This window comes from Heptranchias perlo, chromosome 7 (genome assembly GCF_035084215.1).
Source record: "Heptranchias perlo isolate sHepPer1 chromosome 7, sHepPer1.hap1, whole genome shotgun sequence".
NCBI lineage: Eukaryota > Metazoa > Chordata > Chondrichthyes > Hexanchiformes > Hexanchidae > Heptranchias > Heptranchias perlo.
This window is the reverse complement of record NC_090331.1, coordinates 69,457,024-69,477,303: the sequence shown is the minus strand read 5'-3', so window position 1 is coordinate 69,477,303 and position 20,280 is coordinate 69,457,024. Positions and strand designations below refer to the sequence as shown.

The 20,280-nt window shown below is 41.6% G+C and overlaps 1 protein-coding gene across 2 annotated transcripts; it reads right to left on the bottom strand.

The window, feature by feature from the left end:
* Positions 1-2,415: 2,415 nt before the first annotated feature.
* Positions 2,416-11,913, bottom strand: c7h2orf69 (chromosome 7 C2orf69 homolog). Of its 2 annotated transcripts, XM_067986826.1 has the most exons (3): positions 11,549-11,571; positions 4,776-4,827; positions 2,416-3,563 (listed from the first exon to the last, which is right to left on the bottom strand). In XM_067986826.1, the coding sequence occupies exons 1-3, from the start codon at positions 11,554-11,556 to the stop codon at positions 2,691-2,693; spliced, it is 933 nt and encodes a 310-aa protein (XP_067842927.1). In that variant the 5' UTR covers positions 11,557-11,571; the 3' UTR covers positions 2,416-2,690. The 2 variants fall into 2 exon arrangements, with proteins under 2 accessions (XP_067842927.1, XP_067842926.1); XM_067986825.1 differs by lacking the exon at positions 4,776-4,827 and having other exon boundaries at positions 11,549-11,913.
* Between the last annotated feature and the right edge of the window lie 8,367 nt (positions 11,914-20,280).

Below are 20,280 nucleotides of genomic sequence, written 5' to 3'. Positions count from 1 at the left end.
ATCATCAGCGAACATCCCCACTTCTGACCTTATGGTGGAGAGAAAGTCATTGATGAAGCAGCTGAAGCTGGTTGGGCCGAGGACAATGCTCTGAGGAACTTCTGCAGTGATGTCCTAGGGCTGAGATGATTGGTCTCCAACAACCACTACCATCTTCCTTTGTGCTAGGTATAACTCCAGCCACTGGAGAGTTTTTCCCGATTCCCATTGACTTCACTTTACTAGGGTTGCTTGGTGCCACACTCGGTCAAATGCTGCCGCTGTCAAGGGCAGTCACTCTCACCTCACCTCTGGAATTCAGCTCTTTTATCCATGTTTGGATCAAGGCTGTAATGAGGTCTGGAGCCGAGTGGTCCTGGCGGAACCCACACCAAGCATCGGTGAGCAGGTTATTGGTAAGTGCCGCTTGATAGCACTGTCGACCATACCTTCCATCCCTTTGCTGATGATTGAGAGTAGACTGATGGGATGGTAATTGGCCGGACTGTATTTGTCCTGCTTTTTGTGTACAGGACATACCTGGGCAATTTTACACTTTGTCAGGTCGATGCCAGTGTTGTAGCTGTACTGGAACAGCTTGGCTGGAGCTGCTTCTAGTTCTGGAGCACAAGTCTTCAGAACTAGAGCCAGGATGTTGTCAGGGCCCATAACATTTGCTGTATTCATGCACTCACCTGTTTCTTGATATCACGTGGAGTGAATCGAATTGGCTGAAGACTGGCTTCTGTGATGGTGTGGATCTCGGGAGGAGGCCGAGATGGATCATCCTCTCGGCACTTCTGGATGAAAATGCTTCAGCCTTGACTTTTGCATTCACGTGCTGGGCTCTGCCGTCATTGAGGATGGGGATGTTCACGGAGCCTCCTCCTCCTGTTAGTTGTTTAATTGTCCACCACCATTCATGACTGGATGTGGCAGGACTGCAGAGTTTTGATCCGATCCGTTGGTTGTAGGATTGCTTAGCTCCGTCTATAGCATGTTGCTTCCACTTTTTAGCATGCATGTAGTCCCAAGTTGTAGCTTCACCAGTTTGGCACCTCATTTTTAGGTACGCCTAGTGCTGCTCCTAGCATGCTCTTCTACACTTCTCATTGAACCAGGGTTGAACCCCAGGATTGATGGTAATGGTAGAGTAAGTAATGCTCACTGTGTACCCTTGAATATTAAATTTGTTTCTATCATCAGGACTTAAGTCATGTTTCTGTTATTCTCACTACATTGTCTCTATTTCGTGGCTACGTGTCCTTGATTATGCTGGTTCCCAGCTCCAATCCATGATGGTTCACCCTTAAGGTTAAATGTTGGCCTGTCCCTTTCAAAGACCTCGGCCGTTATAATTGCCTCTAAAGCCATAACACTTACTTGTAGCTTATATATCAGTAGATGATTATCACAGCATTTAACCCTTCAGTTAAACCAGGCTCTCTCTTTCATAAATATCTTATAGTAAACATACCTAATGGATTCCACCTTACGTATATTTTTCTCTTCTATTCACTTTTAAAAATTACTTCTTTGCCTCCTTTTGTTTTAACTCGTGGTGCCCTTAGTTTAGGTTGCACCTGTTTGCTGGCTTACAGCTCAAGTGCTCCCTTTGTGATTGTCCCCGTTTTGATTTAGCTTTCCCCATGACCTTCATTTGTCTGCAAGTTTGCTTTTACCTGTTGTATACTTTTTAAGCCTCTGCGCTAGCCATCACTTTTGAAGTTCTACCGCTCCAATTTAAACTTACCTGGTCATACCTAAATTCTGCTTTGTTTTAGCAGTAGGGTAGCAGAAGTCCTCCTGGAGTGGCAATGTCCAACATGTCCTATTTATTTTATTAAATACTCATAGCTCCCAATAAATTCTGTAATCTTTTTAATGTACTTCTGTTTAAAGAGAAAGTGAGTGGTGTCATTCAAGAATGGTGAAATGTACAATTCACTATTTCATAACAGTGACTACACTTGAAAAGCCTTCAGTGGCTGTAAAACACTTTGGGACATCCCGAGGTCATGAAAGGTGCTATATAAATGCAAATTCTTTCGTTCTTCCCAGGAGATTCCAATTTCTTTTTTAGATTTTAGAACACGAGAGGCAACTAGGAACTAGAAAGATTTTGGGAGTATGTTAACCTCCCCCTCCTCTTTGAAATTAGCACCATTGACCATAATCATTCATCACATTAGGACCTTTAATTAAACATCTCATCCAATGAGTGGTTCCTTCAGCACTTTTTGGGAGATCAATACTGGAGATAAGTCCAGTAACAGTGTCAGGATGTCCATAATAGGATAAACTCAAGCATTTTCAATCTGTTGGAGATCTCACTGATTAGTTTGACTTTTCTATCTTGTCCATCTGGGTTAGTGACGCACACTCCCGCAGAAACGACACAGCTTTTAATACGATTATAAGACTGAAGACACACAATTCTATCCATCAATATTTTTAATACACCAAGTCAACAGAAAGGACAAAGGAATGCAAAATAAATGCAACTAGGACAGTACCGGCAACAACAGTACTTCAACGTACAAAAAAAATTAGTCTCTATTAGAGATTTATGGTAGGCAAGTTTACATGTAATCACTTAGCCATCAAACTATTAAATGCATTTCTCGGATGTGTCGGTTTACTTGTAAGCATTTTTCTACTTGGCTTCACTGAGAACAGATGAAGCCTATCATCATGGAGTAATTCCGTCACTATGGATCCAAAGCATCTTTGAACACCTGAAGCACTCTAAAGTGATTATCCACAGAAGGGGTTTCATTTTCAAAATGAAGTTGGTTCGTCACCTCTGCACCATACTTCCTAAGGAGCCTGATGAATTTCTTGTGCTCTTTTCCAATCCAAGCCCTCATGTCATCCTGCACTTGATAAGGTGTAACATGTGCATGTACAGGGATACCCGTTTGGGCAAACCCCTTCAAGATTTCAGGACTGGTGACCCAGGTTTTGCTTCCCCCAGCATGACCACCATCCAACCAATACATCTCTTTGATATTATTAATGAAGGCAGCTAGTTCCTCATCTTTCTTTGCTTCGCTCAATGCGTACAGCAGCTGATTCAAAACCACGCAACCTTTGCTGAAACCAATCAATATGAACTTCAATGAAGGATCGGTACATTTCAAGTTTTCACTGTCTCTCTCTCTTCCGGGATGAGAGCACTCCATACTTGTAGTATTCTGATCACTCTTAGCTGCAAAACCATTGGTAGTTTCAGAAAGTGTACTGAAGCTTTCAGCCTGTGCAACTGCAAAAGAACCATGAGCGCTTTCACCAGGATTTGTCTGTGAATGCAGGATACTGTGTGCCTGCTTGAAAGCGTTGGTCAACAGTGCATGAAGGTGCTTGAAAGCCCTACAGTCCGGGCTATGTTCAGGCGTGCCAAACAGATTGCTCTGCACAAAGTTGTCATAGCAACTGAACTTGTGCAGGTAAATCCGGGAAGCCTTTATAATCCAGATGTGACTGTCAGGGAAGCGATGGAACAGCAAAGCAGCAACTTCTTCCAGACTCCACTGTTGCCAGCGGAAGTTTTCTGGATGGTGTGTCATCACGTCATGATAGTTCTAAAAGAACAAACAATTAAATGCATCACTAATGGTCATCATATAGCGAAAAACATTAAAACATTGAGTTTTGAGACACTAGCGCTAATTGTCTGTTAGGGCAGAAAATTCTACCTAGAATTAAGATGTGGGTGAATGTATTTTTGCACTTGTGTTAGTTTTCCAAATAGAAGCAGAAATCAAGCACATGCACCTACAGCATTACACATTCACTACAGCTCTGTCAAGAGCACTTGTTTTGGCAAAATAATATTTAACAGGTTTAACTGATTCACAGTAAAGACTTGCATCAAATCATACACAAAGATATGCTGGCCAGGCTCAAAAGTAACTGGAAACTGGCAAGTGTCTGAGTTTGGAAGTAGTTCAAATGGGGGAAAAAAGGTGTATCAGTTTGCTTATTAGGTTCACACAGCACAATTATAAATAAAACCACACAAGGAACTTTCTTTCCTTTCCAAAGTTACTGGTTCGAACTTGAAAACCCTTGGTTTACCTCTTGCAAAATTAAATTACTGGTGCAGTTAACACTCCTCTTCCCTGTCACTGATACACATATCTTCATTTATTCTTGCGCAAATAAATAAATTTGTTTATTGAGGGTTTTAGCACAACAGGCCAGTAGCACAATTCAAACCCACGTGTTCATAATCCACAGCTCTGATGTAGAACAATGAGCCAAATGGGCTGCAAACAACTTTTAGCCAATTAGAATTCTAGGGGTGGCTACAACTGTTGTGTTTACTTCTGTACCCTTCTATGGAACAGAGCCATACACACCAGGAAGGTTAAAGGTTTGATCACCAGATGGGACTGTGCTGAATTAACTGATCTCAGCTGAGCAACAGTAGAGGTGCCACAAATAGCCTCAGTGCCTCTAGGTTGGAAAGGGTGGGGAGAGGGGGGTGAAATGAACCAGACTTCTACTCCCGAAAAGTGACTGCTGTTAGAAAGTATGTGTACCTGAACGCAAGGACAGAATCAAACTTGAGTGATGCTCCCATAGCTAAATAGCCTGCCAACGGTTACTGTCTAATGTGATATGAAGAATGGCCACTTGGGCAAGATACCGAAGGGCAGATGTGGAACAGTAACAGCAGTACTGTTTGGGGGGTTTAAAGTGAGGAAGAACTTACCTGATTTCAACAGTAAAATCTTACACCTGATCAACTATATCATCCCCATTAGGCAATCTATAAAATAAATCCTCACCTTTTTCACACTCAAAACCATGCTGGCGACATACAGTATAAATGGTAATGTCCTATACAAGTAAGAAAGTAGCAGACATTAGGAAAACAGTGTCCCATGGTACCATAGAAGATTGCTGTCATTTGCACTCTTTCGTTAATGAGTCAGACATGGGGCATATAGCAATGAAACTTAAAATGATCACTGATCAGTTTGTACGTAAAACTCAGAAAATCACATTTGCCAGACTTAATATTTGAGTTCAGCCAGCATAACCTGAAAATTTTTCCCATATCAAAAAATATTTAATTTACTAAGAAACTGACTAGTGTACACCAATAAAACTTAAATGATTCAGTACAGATTTTTGCAAGTCATTTTGAGTGATTTTAAATCAGGTTACTCACAGGTGGAGGACTGGACACTTATTAAAAATGCTTATTTTTTGCTGATAAACCTATTTTCAGCTGTATTAATAAAAATGCACCAGGTTATCACTCTCACATACATTAAGGAGTACTTTTTAATGGAAAGAAAAAAGAAGAAACGATAACATTCTATTACGTTGCCCGATTGCTTTGGTTCATGGAAGGTTTTACGTTTATGATTATGCAAATGAATTTTAGCAGAAACTTGAAGTGTAACATAACCAGCGCAAATTCAAGCGCATTTGGGCCGCAATTTCTCGATTGCGCCCAAAGAGGAAATCTACCCCAATATTCCAGCTTGGACACAATATTCCAGCTGAGACCTAACCCAGTGATTATGAAGGGCTGTGTCACTATTTGGGGGGGGGGGGGGGGGGGGGGAGGGGGAGATAGGGAAGGCAGGTTGGCTTTTGGATGGAAACTGTTCATCAGGACATAGGACTAGTGTGGGTTTAAACCCATGTTATTAACCTCTTTTTTTCCCTCTTCCATGACCAGAAAACCCACTTGGCTTTGCTTACACTTTGTTTCAATTTCAGTTCAGCTGCATTTACAGTTTGCCAAGCTCACTAAAATGTGTTTATCTTTCAGTTTTCAGTTCTGATGAAAGGTACACACAAAAAAGATCAATAACCTGTCTTTTCTCTTTTCAGATATTGACTGAGCTGCTGTGTATTTCTAGCATTTGCAGTTTTTTTTTCCTAGGTAACACTCAAGTATTTTTCCTTTGCCCTCCAAAAGGTAAAATAAAGCAAGGTAAAATATCTTAAGGTTAGATAAGATCTATCTAACCTTACATTGTTTGGCTGAATATCTTCTTTGGAATGTGGAGGGACCATTGTATTCTACAAAGCCATGTCCTCTGCAAGCAGAACTTTCTACTTCAAAGGACGTAGAGTACCTCAGCAAGAAAATCTGTGCAGAACATTTTTCAGCTGCTTTCTACAAGGTAGAGCACCAATTTCAATTAACCTTTTTAATGGGCCAGAAATTGCTCCTGAAATAACGCAGGAGCTCAACAGCACACTCAGTTTTTAAATGGCAAATTGAAGGAGCAGGTTCCTGCGCTTGCATATGTGCGCTAAAACGCGGAAATCATGAACATGCTCCTATCTTTTTTTTAAATTCGTTCATTGGACGCGGGGGTCACTGGCAAGGCCAGCATTTATTGCCCATCAGAAGGTGGTGGTGAGCCGCCTTCTTGAACCACTGCAGTCCGTGTGGTGAAGGTTCTCCCACAGTGCTGTTAGATAGGGAGTTCCAGGATTTTGACCCAGCGACGATGAAGGAACAGCGATATATTTCCAAGTCGGGATGGTGTGTGACATAGAGGGGAACGTGCAGGTGGTGATGTTCCCATGTACCTGCTGCCCTTGTCCTTCTAGGTGGAAGAGGTCGTGGAGGTGCTGTCAAAGAAGCCTTGGCGAGTTGCTGCAGTGCATCCTGTGGACGGTACACACTGCAGCCACTGTGCGCCAGTGGTGAAGGGAGTGAATGTTTAGGGTGGTGGATGGGGTGCCAATCAAGCGGGCTGCTTTGTCCTGGATGGTATCAAGCTTCTTGCGTGTTGTTGGAGCTGCACTCATCCAGGCAAGTGGAGAGTATTCCATCACACTCCTGACTTGTGCTTTGTAAATGGTGGAAAGGCTTTGGGGAGTCAGGAGATGAGTCACTCGCCGCAAAATACCCAGCCTCTGACCTGCTCTTGTAGCCACAGTATTTATGTGGCTGGTCCAGTTAAGTTTCTGGTCAATGGTGACCCCCAGGATGTTGATGGTGGGAGATTTGACAGCTTTGAATTAAAGGGCCATCGCATGCTGGAATCATAGAAATCACTGAAAAATCACAAACTTGCTCATCTGCCCAGCTGGAAAGTAATTAATTACATCACCAACAGATGCGCTTGAAAATACCAGGTCTAAACTATGTTTTAAAGCCACGGTTAGTCTTAATGATTGCCAAAACAACTAAAAATTAAATTTAAAAAACGTGAAGTCTCATATTACTCCTTACTTTAATAGTTTTTGATTAAAGAAATATGTTTAAAAATTAAAATTAAAAAAAAAGTTTTTCCTTTCTTGTCTCTAATTTAATTCAATTATTTCTTTGGCTTTTTAAAAAAATTATTTACAATGACATCCAGAATACTAACTTTAAATGAATAAAGTCTGCTTGCCTGCTTGAGCAATGCAGCTTGATTCTGTGGGCGTGACATCTCTTCCTGACAGATTCTGTGGGGGAGTCTTCTACTCTCACAGACCGTTCCATGCGCATCAACTCACACTGCTCAGAAGCTGGGTTGATAGCACACAATTTTTTTAAACTTCAAAATCAAGCAATTTTTTCCGCGACCGGTGGGCACCGCAGGGGCTGGAGTGCATCCTGGATCCTCAAAATAAAGTCATAATTTGACACTGTTATTTGGTTTGATTTGTTTTAAATAAAACACACGCTACCCCTCCCCCCCACTTATAAAAGGGGGGGCCTAAAACACAAAAAAAGGGGGGAAAAAAATCAAGCAATTTGACGCCACAGGGCCCACAGTAAGTATTTTTGTTCATTTAATTCGCAGGAGCTGCAGTGAACGTTGACTCGCCGCATTGCGTGATTTCCGGCCCAATGTGTTGGAAATTAAAGTTGCATGGCCCTACATCACATAAAATAATGCAGCACTTTAAAACGGACTGTCTAATCATTCATCTGCTGATTTCTGTTAACACAATAACCAGAAAATGCATATTAAATTTTCACCAAACCAAATCACCATTCATATCAGAATGAATTAAGTTCAGACATTCTCACCAATACAAAGGACAAGTTTACTAATTTTGCTTTCTTGATGAAAAGGGCACTACAGTCCAATAGTCGTTCTTTGGATCTTCAAGCTATCATTCATGGTCACTTCCCCACTGAAAATGTAACACAGAAATTACAGTTTGCCTATTTTGTACCAGGATCACACACAACTCTAGGGTTAAGATTTACCGTTGTTATTAAAGCTATACGTAGAGTTTGGGGTTACAGGTGATTACAGACTGGCTTACTTCTTTGTACTGACATTCTAAAGAGTGCACACTGTGCCAACATATGATACCCTGTTAACAGCGGTCACTTTAACATCTTACCTATATATAAACTCAGCACCGTTTTGGATGGCAGTAATCCTCATTTACACAACAGCTAGAGTACTCTGTGGCCATGCTGTGAACACACATTCAGCTAAGAGTTTCTGCACAACCGTGACCCTTTTGTGCTTTTAAAAACAAGAGTTTTCTGCACTATGCTACTACAGAACTGCAGCTGAATTTTTCTTTCGTTTTTGATTCTCAAAAGCATTATATTGTGGTAATGAGTAAAAAACATGATATTTTTCAATGATAACCATTTTAGCTGTACTTTAGATTGTTACAAATCAAAACAGCAATCTTTAACACGTCAAACTGTTTGTGAGGATGTAACAATGCAGCCATTTCATTGATTAATTTAACCAACAGTGAGAAACAAAAATATACTGCATCCAATTGGATATTATTGGAGCCAACTGTCAGTTCTCTACGTGCAAAGCATCAAGAGAGCTTTCAGACGTCTGGCTCAAGTGTTGAGCTGGTGGAAAGCCAGCTCAACACAAAGGTTTTATTTAGAAAGTCTTCTCAAAGGCCTATGAAAACGTACGCATTACAATGTCATCCAACAATTACTGCATCTGTGCTCTTTTCAAAACTGTTTACAAAAAGAGTGGAAAGAAATTTTACAAAGAGAATTCAATGCCATAACTTTAAAGTATCACATTGTTTGCACATTATCAATATGGTTTTTCTGAAATCTTTCCCTCCCTAAAATGGCAACACCCCTCTCTTTCAAATTGGTTAGCTGATTTGACAAATATGAACTTCCTAATGGCCAACAGTTTTAGGCTGAAATAGTGGACTTCAAGCTGGATAAAGAAATATTCCAGAGAAAGTCCACAAAAAAAGTCACTTACAAGACCATACCCTATTATCTTCCAGTTCAATAGGATAAAAAAACTTCCTTGTGTTCCATATTTGATTTGTAATTCACCAATGATCACCCTTACCTAATTGACACTCTTACCAATTCATGCACCTAGTGTCAGCATCACACTTTCCCAGGGCAGTTGCAGAATTAAGCTTCCTCTACTCTGCCCAACAGCCTCAGCCCCAACCTTAGATAAGCATCTCCTACTGCATCGGTATGACATTTTTTGTTAATTTCCCTTTGAGTGAGATTGCTAATTAGAGCCAAATTAGGGACAGTTCTGTTTTGTAACTCCATGCCCATTAGGAAATGGAACGAGACTCATTTGCCTTCATGTTCTTTCACACTCTTTACCTCATCTGGAATGGCATTACATCATAAGAAAAATATATTTTCAGTCAGCGCTGAACTCTATATCCAACACTCCCACATTGCCTTGCGTCATTGAAAAGCACTATAAACACTGGACAAATACAGATTATTATCCCTAGTTTGCTGAAATTAAAATTCACTGCATTGCTATGTAACTCATTTTTTGGATGACCTCAAAACTGTGGAACTCTTTACCTTCTCCAGTTTCTCCTTCCTCCACAATTTCCAGGTCTTTAACACCCCAACCTGCTGTCACTCAATCACTGCTTGTTGGTTTACCTTGTCTTCTCCTTTACTTTTTTCAACTTGGTGTGTCCTGCCCTCTGGGCCTTGACCATGGTTTCCCAATGTTAGAAAGATACAACAGTCGCAATAACCAGGATGGCCACTTGCAAATGGGAAAGTCAAATATGAAATGCAGTTACTGTTAAATAATGTCTCTTACCTAACTGAAATCTGGAGTAAGGTTGTCAAAAACAATGTTGTGAGCATTCCCGTAAGCATTTCTTCTATTCACTCTCTCCCATCTGTGTTCTCTCCCCTATTCCAGTATTAGAAGAATAGACTGGAGCACTCAATAAATATTACAGCACACGTGAATCCATAATACACCTATTTCTTCAGAAATAAGATCACAGTCCATTCAGGTAACAGAACAGTCTCAGTTTAGCATTTAAGTCTTTCATATTAAACTCTCTCATTGAAAAGGTTTTTTTTTCCAGAAGTCTGGCTTATTAACAACAACTACGACTTGCATTTATATTTATGTAAAACAACCTAAGGCACTTCACAGGAGCATCACCAGATAAAAAAAACTGACACGAGCTAAAGGAGCAGACATTAGGACAGGTGACCAAAAGCTTGTAAAAAGAGGTAGGTTTTAAGGAGCAACTTAAAGGAGAAGCCTTTCCACCATCTACAAGGCACAAGTCAGGAGTGTGACGGAATACTCTCCACTTGCCTGAATGAGTGCAACTCCAACAACACTCAAGAAGCTCGACACCATCCAGGACAAAGCAGCCCACTTGATTGGCACCCCATCTACCACCCTAAACATTCACTCCCTTCACCACCGGCACACTGTGGTTGCAGTGTGTACCATCCACAGGATGCACTGCAGCAACTCGCCAAGGATTCTTCGACAGCACCTCCTAAACCCACGACCTCTACCACCTAGAAGGACAAGAGCAGCAGGCACATGGGAACAACACCACCTGTACGTTCCCCTCCAAGTCACACACCATCCCGACTTGGAAATATATCGCCATTCCTTCATCGTCGGTGGGTCAAAATCCTGGAACTCCCTTCCTAACAGCACTGTGGGAGAACCTTCACCACACGGACTGCAGCGGTTCAAGAAGGCGGCTCACCATCACCTTCTCAAGGGCAATTAGGGATGGGCAATAAATGCTGGCCTTGCCAGCGATGCCCACATCCCATGAACGAATAAAAAAGAGGCAGAGAGGGAATTCCAGAGCTTAGGGCCGCCAATAGTGGGGTATGCTTCTGCCCGGTATCAATGAGTACAGGTTAGATATAAATTTGAGTTATCATCCTTGAAACTAATAAAACAGTTACTTATATAATCAGTCTAAGTCAAGACTGCGTGATAGCAGGAACTAAAACAGGACGGCAGGTGATTAAACTCTCAGACGGGAAAAACACTCCATTTGGGCTAAACCCAGGTCACTAAAATTCCCCCAGTGAAAAAGGAACCTGATCAATAAGTGACCAGTCTTTAGCCAATTTAAAACAATACATCCAAATGCCATTGCAATATTTGAGTGTAAAATGCAATTTTAAACCCACTGCCCAGCCGCTCTCTCTCCCTCGTGGTGAATACGATGGATGGGTTAGAGCGTGGGGAGGAGCCACCCATTGGTCCCATCTGTGGGAGGTTTGCTTACTGAGGCTGCAGCCGCACAGAGAGGGGGGGGGGGGGAAGGAGCGGCCGCCTAGCCCTAGCCCTAGCCCCCAGGCCCCGCGCAACGGACGGACCTGCACATCTCCCGGGAAGTAGATGACGTGTTGCCGGCTCCCGGTCCGGTTGCTGTCGCCGACACCCAGCACCAGGTCGTTCTTCTTGTCCGGCCCCCAGCCCGACACGCCGCTCAGTCTCAACACCTCAATCCCCGGCACTTTGTAAACCCGAGTGGCCGCCGGTGCCCAGCCGGGCCTGGACATTGTCGCGGTGCCCAGCAGCAGGGTCAGAGAACAGAGGAAGGCCGCAGCGTCCCGTCGCCTGACACCGGCCGCCAAGCTCGAAGCAGCTGGGCCCATGGATCCGATCCGAGGATGAGAAAGCTGCTGCCGGGTCGGCGGTGCCTAGCAACCGCGCCTCCTGGCGGCCACTGCGCCCACTACAGGAGGCCCGGACTGCGCATGATCACTTTTCAAAACAAGTAGCACGCTGCGGTCACTTTCAAAAATATATCCCTGCCTCATGAGTCTGTACAAAGGGTTAAAGAAGGATTTAATCAATGGCACAATTTGCAATAAATCAAGCAAATAAATCCAAAAAAAAATCATGATTTCCATTAATTTCGTTTATTTTACATGTTTTAATGTCAAGTTCTATTTGGGGGAGTGAGTTTGGACGAGAGTAAACCCAAGGCTGAGGGACCTGGTTAATGTTTAATCGTTCTTGCTCTTACAATGGTACACGTGCAACTTAAAACGTGTCTCCTATGTTATCACGACCATTAATGCCTTTAGAGCAACACTACTGATAATCAGCATTCACTTTTTAACTCAAAAAGACAACATTGCCAAAAAATGAAGAAAAAAAGAATGGTTAACCCTAATTTTTGCAGCATTATGATTTTTAAGCAGGGTCCTATTTAGCATAGTCATTTTCCATTATCCTACTTTAGGAACATAGGAACAGGGGGAGGCTATTCAGCCCCTCGAGCTTGTTCCGCCATTCAATGAGATCATAGCTAATGAGATCCTAACTCCATTTACCCTCCTTGGCTCCATATACCTTAATACCCTTGGCTAGCAAAAATCCATCGAACTCAGATTTAAAATTATTCATTGAGGTAGCAGACTTCAGGAGGACATAGACAGTCTGATGAAATGGGCAGACACATGGCAGATGCAATTTGATGCAGATAAGTGTGAAGTGATGCACTTTGGGAGGAACAGCATGGAGATGGAATATAATCTAAATGGTACTATTTTGAGGGGGGTGCAAGAGCAGAGGGACGTGGGGGTGCATATTCACAAATCTTTGAAGGTGGCAAAGCAAGTTGATAAGGTGGTTAAGAAAGCATATGAGATACTTGGCTTTGTAAATAGGGGCATTGAATACAAACACAAGGAAGTTTATCTTTACAAATCACTGGTCAAGCCTCAGCTGGAGTATCATGTACAATTCTGGGCACCACAGTTTGGGAAGGATGTCGAGGCCTTGGAGAGGGTGCAGAGAAGGTTTACCAGGATGATATCAGGGATGAGGGACTTCAGTTATGTGGAGAGACTGGAGAAGCTGGGATTGTTCTCCTTAGAGCAAAGGAGGTTAAGGGGAGACCTAATAGATGTATTCAAAATAATGAGGGGTTTTGATCGAACAAATAGGGAGAAACTGTTTCCACTGGCAAGTGGGTTGGTAACCAGAGGTCATAGATTTAAAATAATTGGCAAACGAATTAGAGGGGAAATAAGGAGAGTTTTTTTCACACAGAGGGTTGTTACGATCTGGAACGCACTCCCTGAAAGGGTGGTGGAAGCAAATTCCACTGGAACTTTCAAAAGGCAATTGGATGTGTACTTGAAGAGGACTAATATACAGGGGTATGGGGAAAAAACAGGAGTGGGACTAAATTAGACAGCTCTTTCAAAGAGCTAGGCACGATGGGCTGAATGGCCTCCTTCTGTGCTGTAAGATTCTATGATCTACTGCTTTTTGTGGAAGAGAGTTTCACACCTCTACCACCCTTTGCATGAAGAAGTGTTTCCTAACTTCTCTGCTGAATGACCTGGCTCTGATTTTCAGGTTTTGTTCCCTTGTCCTAGACTCCCCCACCAGCGGAAAAAGTTTCTCTCCATCTACCCTATCAATTCCTTTCAAAATCCTAAAAACCTCAATCAAATCACTCTTTAACCTTCTATATTCCAGGGAATACAAGCCTAGTTTATGTAATCTCTCCTCATAATTTAACCCTTGGAGCTCTGGTAACATTCTGGTGAATCTGCACTGCACTCCTTCCAAGGCTAATATTTATTTTCTAAGGTGTGGTGCCCAGAACTGTACACAGTACTCCAGATGTGGTCTAACCAGGGCTTTGTGTAGCTGTAGCAAAACTTTATCCCCTTTATATTCTAGCCCTCTAGTTATAAAGGCTAACATTCCATTAGCCTTTTTGACTATTTTCGTGCCTGACCACCACATTTTAGTGATCTGTGTACATGGACCCCTAAATCTCTTTGAATCTCCATTGTTCCTAGCTTTTCACCATTTAAAAAATACTCAGATCTATCCTTTTTTGTCCAAAATGGATGACCTCACACTTACCTGCACTGAAATCCATCTGCCACAGTTTTGTCCACTCATTTAATCTATCAATGTCTCTTTGCAACTTTATGCTTCTGTCTACACTGTTTATTATGCCACCAATCTTTGTGTCATCGACAAATTTGGATATATGGCTCTCCATTGTGTTATCTAAGTCATTCATAAATATGATGTGGAGATGCCGGTGATGGACTGGGGTTGACAATTGTAAACAATTTTACAACACCAAGTTATAGTCCAGCAATTTTATTTTAAATTCACAAGCTTTCGGAGGCTTCCCCCTTCGTCAGGTGAACGATGTTCACATCGTTCACCTGACGAAGGGGGAAGCCTCCGAAAGCTTGTGAATTTAAAATAAAATTGCTGGACTATAACTTGGTGTTGTAAAATTGTTTACAATTCATAAATATAGTGAATATTGAGGCCCCAGCACAGATCATTGTGGGACACCATTAGTCACTTCCTTCCAATTCAAGTACATACCCATTATCCCTACTATCTGTCTTCTACCATCTAACCAATCTTCTAACCAGGTCAATAATTTGCCTTCAATATCATGAGCTTTAATTTTAGCTCACATGTGAAACCTTATTGAATGCCTTCTGGATGTCCATATAAACTACATCCATAGTCATTCCCCTGTCTACCAGCTTAGATGCTTCCTCAAAAAATTCAATTAGGTTCGTTAGACATGACCTACCCTTTACAAATCCACGATGGCTTTCTAATCAGCTCAAATTTCTCTAAGAGCTCTTGTCACTCTGTCCTTAATTATAGATTCCAATAACTTCCCCGCAACAGATGTTAGGTCATTAATTTCCTGATTTCTCTCTCTCATCTTTCTTAAATAATGGAGTTACATTTGCAATTTTCCAATCTAAAGGGACAATTCCTGAATCGAGAGAGCTTTGGAAAATAATGGCTAAAACATCTGCAATTTGCTCACCTACTTCCTTTTAAAACCTGGGGTGGAAACCATCAGGTCCTGGGGATACTATCGGAACATTTTTGTAAATGTTACCAATGTTATTCCCTGGATTATTTGTGCTGGTAGGAAGGAGTTGAGCAAATTTAGGGATATATTCCTAGAGTAGTTTTGACTTTGGATCAAGTGAAAATGCATCTTGCTTCTATCCCAGATGCATTAAGATTCAGGGTAAATTCCACAAACCATGGGAAATATTAGGAAGTATTTCCTAGAAGTGAAATGATCTTTATTTCCCTGTCGAACCCTTTGACCCACTAGTATTAAAAAAAACTGAGACAATCTAATAAAGATATAGGAAAGTAGACATACAAATCATAGAAAAATATACATTGTTTAAATAGAAAGAACTTGCATCTATATAGCATCTTTCACAACCTCAGGACATCCCAAAGTGCTGTACATTCAATGAAGTACCTTTGAAGTGTAGTCACTTTTGTGATGTAGGGAAATGCAGCAGCCAAGTTCCACACAGAAAGGTCTTGCAAACACTAGATATAAATGGCCAAGTAATCTGTTTTTAATGGTGCTAGTTTAGGGATAAATGATGGTTAGGACACCTAGAGAATTCCCCTGCTTGTCTTACATAGAATTACATTGAATGTACAGCACAGAAACAGGCCCAACAGGTCTATGCCGGTGTTCATGCTCCACAAAAGCCTCCTCCCACCCTTCTTCATCTAACACCATCAACATATCCTTCTATTCCTTTCTCCCTCATATGCTTATCTAGCTTCCCCTTAAATGCATCTATGCTAGTCACCTCAACTACTACTTGTGGTAGCAAGTTCCACATTCTAACCAGTCTCTAGGTAAAGAAGTTTCTCCTGAATTCCTTATTGGATTTATTAGTGACTATTTATGGCCGCTAGTTTTGGACCCCCCACAAGTGGAAACATCTTCTCTATGTCTAGCCTACCAAACCCTTTTATAATCTTAAAAACCTCTACCAGGCCACCCCTCAGTCTTCTCTTTTCTACAGAAAAGAGCCCCAGCCTTTTCAATCTTTCCTGATAGGTATAACCTCTCAGTTCTGGTATTATCCTAGTAAATCTTTTTGGTACGTTCTCCAATGCTTCTATATCCTTTTTATAATATGGAGATCAGAACTGTGCACAGTACTCAAAGTGTGGTCTAAACAAGGTTCTATATAAGTTTAACATAACTTCTCTACTTTTTAATTCTATCCCTTTAGAAATGAACCCCAATGCTTTGTTTGCTTTTTTTATGGCCTGTGTCGCTACTTTTAATGATTTGTGTATCTGTACCCCTAGATCCCTCTGCTCCTCTACCCCATTTAGACTCTTATTTTCCAAGGAATATGTGGCCTCTTTATTATTCCTACCAAAATGTACCACCTCACACTTATCTATATTGAAATTCAGGATTATTTGTGCTGGTAGGAAGGAGTGGAGCAAATTTGGGGACATGTTTTTCCCAGAGCAGTTCTGTGAAAATGTATTTTGCTTCTATCCCAGATGCATTAAGATACAGGGTAAATTCCACAAGCCAGGGGAAATATTAGGAAGTATTTCCTAGAAGTGGAGAGATCTTTATTTCCCTGTCAAGTCCAGCATCAAGCACTCCTGAGTCTTCAAATTGTCCACGTGAGAGGGCAGATGGGGCCTCAGTTTAACACTTCATCTGAAAGACAGCACCTCTGAAGTGTCAGTCTAGATTACACGCTCAAGTACCTGGACTGGGGCTTGAACCTACAACCTGTTGCCTTCAGAGTTGAGAGTGCTATTTATAAACTGTTGGGCATACATTTTTGGGGAGCGGAGAAGGTGGAGACAATTAGTCAATTAGTGAGTCTAGTTTAGTGGTGATGCCAGATCCTCAAGCTTCTGTCAGAAAGTTACCATTTCAGCCATTACATAGCAGCCGTCATCCATGCACCAGGTGCTTTCAAAATCAATTTCCAGCATCTACTGTTTTTTGCTATTTGTTTATATTGTTTAATTCACTGCCACTTTTCTTCTAGGAACTTTTGTTTCTCCGGTATGATTTCCATTCATCTCTTTTACCTGTTCACCTTGATTGCTATTCTTTTTGTTTTTGATCAGGCTTTTGCTTTAACAGTCTTGGACGAAGGGTCTACATCTGAAACATAAACTTATCTGTTCTCTCCACAATGCTGACTGACCTGCTGAATGTTTGCAGCATTTTCTGTTTTTGTTTAATTTAGTATTGGTTATTTTTTCAACAGTATGTCATTAGGTTAGGAAGGCATATTTCCTACAAGACAGTTCACAAAGTTTACTAAAAGATAGGATTGCATCTCTGATCATGTGTCAGGGCAATACCTTTTGTAACATATTTTATTTTAATATAAATCTCAGAACTAATGGGGTACAACAACAACAGTTTGCATTTCTTTCTTTTTTAGCCTACTTATCAAGGTGAGAGATTTCAGCTGTGGGGAATGATACTTTTCCCATTTCAGGCACCCAGTCTCAGCATCAAACATTCCCAGGTCAGGCATAGAAGAGTCAAATGCAGAGTGAACCTCTCTGTACTTAGTCCCAACAATATTCATCTGCTCCAATCCCAGAAGAGCACCCCCTTACCAAACCAGTGGGATATTTTTCCCACACCACCCATCCTGTGGTCTCTCCGAGTGTTATTAGCAGTTAGTGTCAAATTAGGGACAGTTTTATGCTATACGTCCTCACTCACTAGGAACTGGACTGAGACTGTCCAAACTCAATTTACATAGGCCAGCAGACAGAGCAGACTTGAACACAGGTCCCAGTGGTGAAAGGTCTATGTCTAACCCAGTGCACCATCCCAGTTCCTTATAACATATATTTTAGTTGTACCTACCTATCCTCTAAAAAAAAAACATGGGGTTGATTTTAACTCCCATTGAGTTTCGGCGTGGGGGGAGGGGATGGCGGGGCGAGTGTAAAATGCACTCGCAGGCCCTGATTTCAGACCTAGGATATTTTAGCTTCTGGGCCTCACCTGATCAGCTGCCTGCCTGCCTGAAATGGACAGAAAATGGCATCAGGCAAGCTGGCAGGAGTGGAAGTTCGGCCAGCATCGGAGGAAGGCTCCCTGGCAAGAAGGTAAGTCATGGGTAGGGGGTCTTGAAAGGGTCTCATGGGCAGGAAGGGGGAGAGTCCTGGACAGGGGAGGCTGTGATTTTCCTTGTGGGGCCTAGAGGAGCACTCCTACACCACAGTGGAAAGATTTCTACTTCCCTGGAGGGCCTCTTCATCCCTCAACAGCTTCTGACCTGCATTCACCTGACAGGAAATCCATCCAGGTCCAAATTAAAATACAATTGGGGTCCCATTGATGTATTGGCATAAATTTGCATAAATTTATCAGGCTTCCACCTGCTTCCAGCAAGCATCTCAGCCACTGAACTGCAGTGAGCAGTTAAAATGGTGGCCAGCAGGATTCCAGGGAAAATGGGGTGGTAAGGTCAAATGCTTTATTTTAAAGCCCCCCCCACCCCATTCCTGCCGGGTGCGGTGGGCTAAAATTTCCCTCCATGTCTCAAAGCACTTTAAATTAAGGAAAAAGAATAGTAGCTACTGAACAGGAAGGATGAAGAGAAAACAGGGAGGTTTAAGGATTGAGCCTGGTGGGTTTTGAGTAAGTTTTTGAAATGTAGGAGGGAGATAGAATCATAGAATCTTACAGCGCAGAAGGAGGCCATTCAGCCCTTCATACCTATACTGGCTCTTTGAAAGAGCTATCCAATTAGTCCCACGCCCTCGCTTTTTTCCCATAGCCCTGCAATTTTTTCCTTTTCAAGTATATATCCAATGCCCTTTTGAAAGTTACTATTGAATCTGCTTCCACCCTTTCTGGCAGTGCATTCCAGATCATAACAACTCGCTGCTTAAATAAATTTCTCCTCATCTTGCCCAGGTTCTTAAATTGGTATTCTCTGGTTATCAACACTCCCACCAGTGGAAATAGTTTCTCCCTATCTACTCTATCAAAACCTTTATAATTTTGAACACCTCTGTTAAATCTGCCCTTAACCTTCTAATTTTTTTTATTCGTTCATGGGATGTGGACGTTGCTGGCGAGGCCAGCATTTATTGCCCATCCCTAATTGCCCTTGAGAAGGTGGTGGTGAGCCGCCTTCTTGAACTGCTGCCATCCGTGTGGTGAAGGTTCGCCCACAGTGCTGTTAGGTAGGGAGTTCCAGGATTTTGACCCAATGACGATGAAGGAATGGTGATATATTTCCAAGTCGGGTTGGTGTGTGACTTGCAGATGGTGTTGTTCCCATGTGCCTGCTGCCCTTGTCCTTCTAGGTGGTAGTGGTCGCGGGTTTTGGAGGTGCTGTATAAGAGATAGCAAGGCAAAGAGAAAAAATACTTCCAATGAAAGACATATTTTAGACCTCTTATCAAACCCAGTGTTGAAAAGTTCAAAATCCCGAAGCTATACCTTAAACATATATTATAACGATAGTTTTAGTATGAGCAGATCCACTGAATGATGCAATAAGCTAAACAGGTAATGCAGGGAGTCAGGGTCAGATTCATCACATCATTGGTGAAAAGCAGGAGGAGCAACATAAATTTGACAACACTGAGAGATGCACTTAGGACTTAAATGTTAAAACATTATAATTTTAAAAAGAGATGCAAAAATTGACAGAATGTTTGTTTAAAAAAGCTAACGTTAGCAATTTAGATTCGGGATTTACTTGTAGTAACCCAGAATATTATAAGTTTCTGTAGCAAATGCTGCTACAGATTGAAATTACTCAAACTATGAATTTCACATCTGGAGTTAAATATAGCATCTTTTTCTCTAATATTAAGGTATATGGTAATAATATATATCCCAATACTATACTGTAGAATTAAGTACAGACCTCCTCGGTTAAGGATGTGACTTTAATCCTTAGCCTGAAGATTGCTTCACTAATGGATAAGTTCATTTTACAACTGATTATTGGAACCAAATGTATGACAAAGAATTATCCTAAAAGCAACATAAGTAAATGTGAAAATAAAAATAAACATACCTTTAGTTTTGAACAATTGTGTTCGAAGCCATTAATTCCCTTTGTCTGTACAATCTTCATTGGTCAGACTGTATTCATGCTGTTCATTGACAGATCCATGAAGAGGTTTGATTGGGTAACATACGAGGTGACCCTACCCTGAGCAGTTTTCTCTCCCACTCAACCTGGCCAAGGGTAAGAAACTCTTTCCAGGGTAAGTCCAATGCAATTGTCAGTCAAGACAGGGA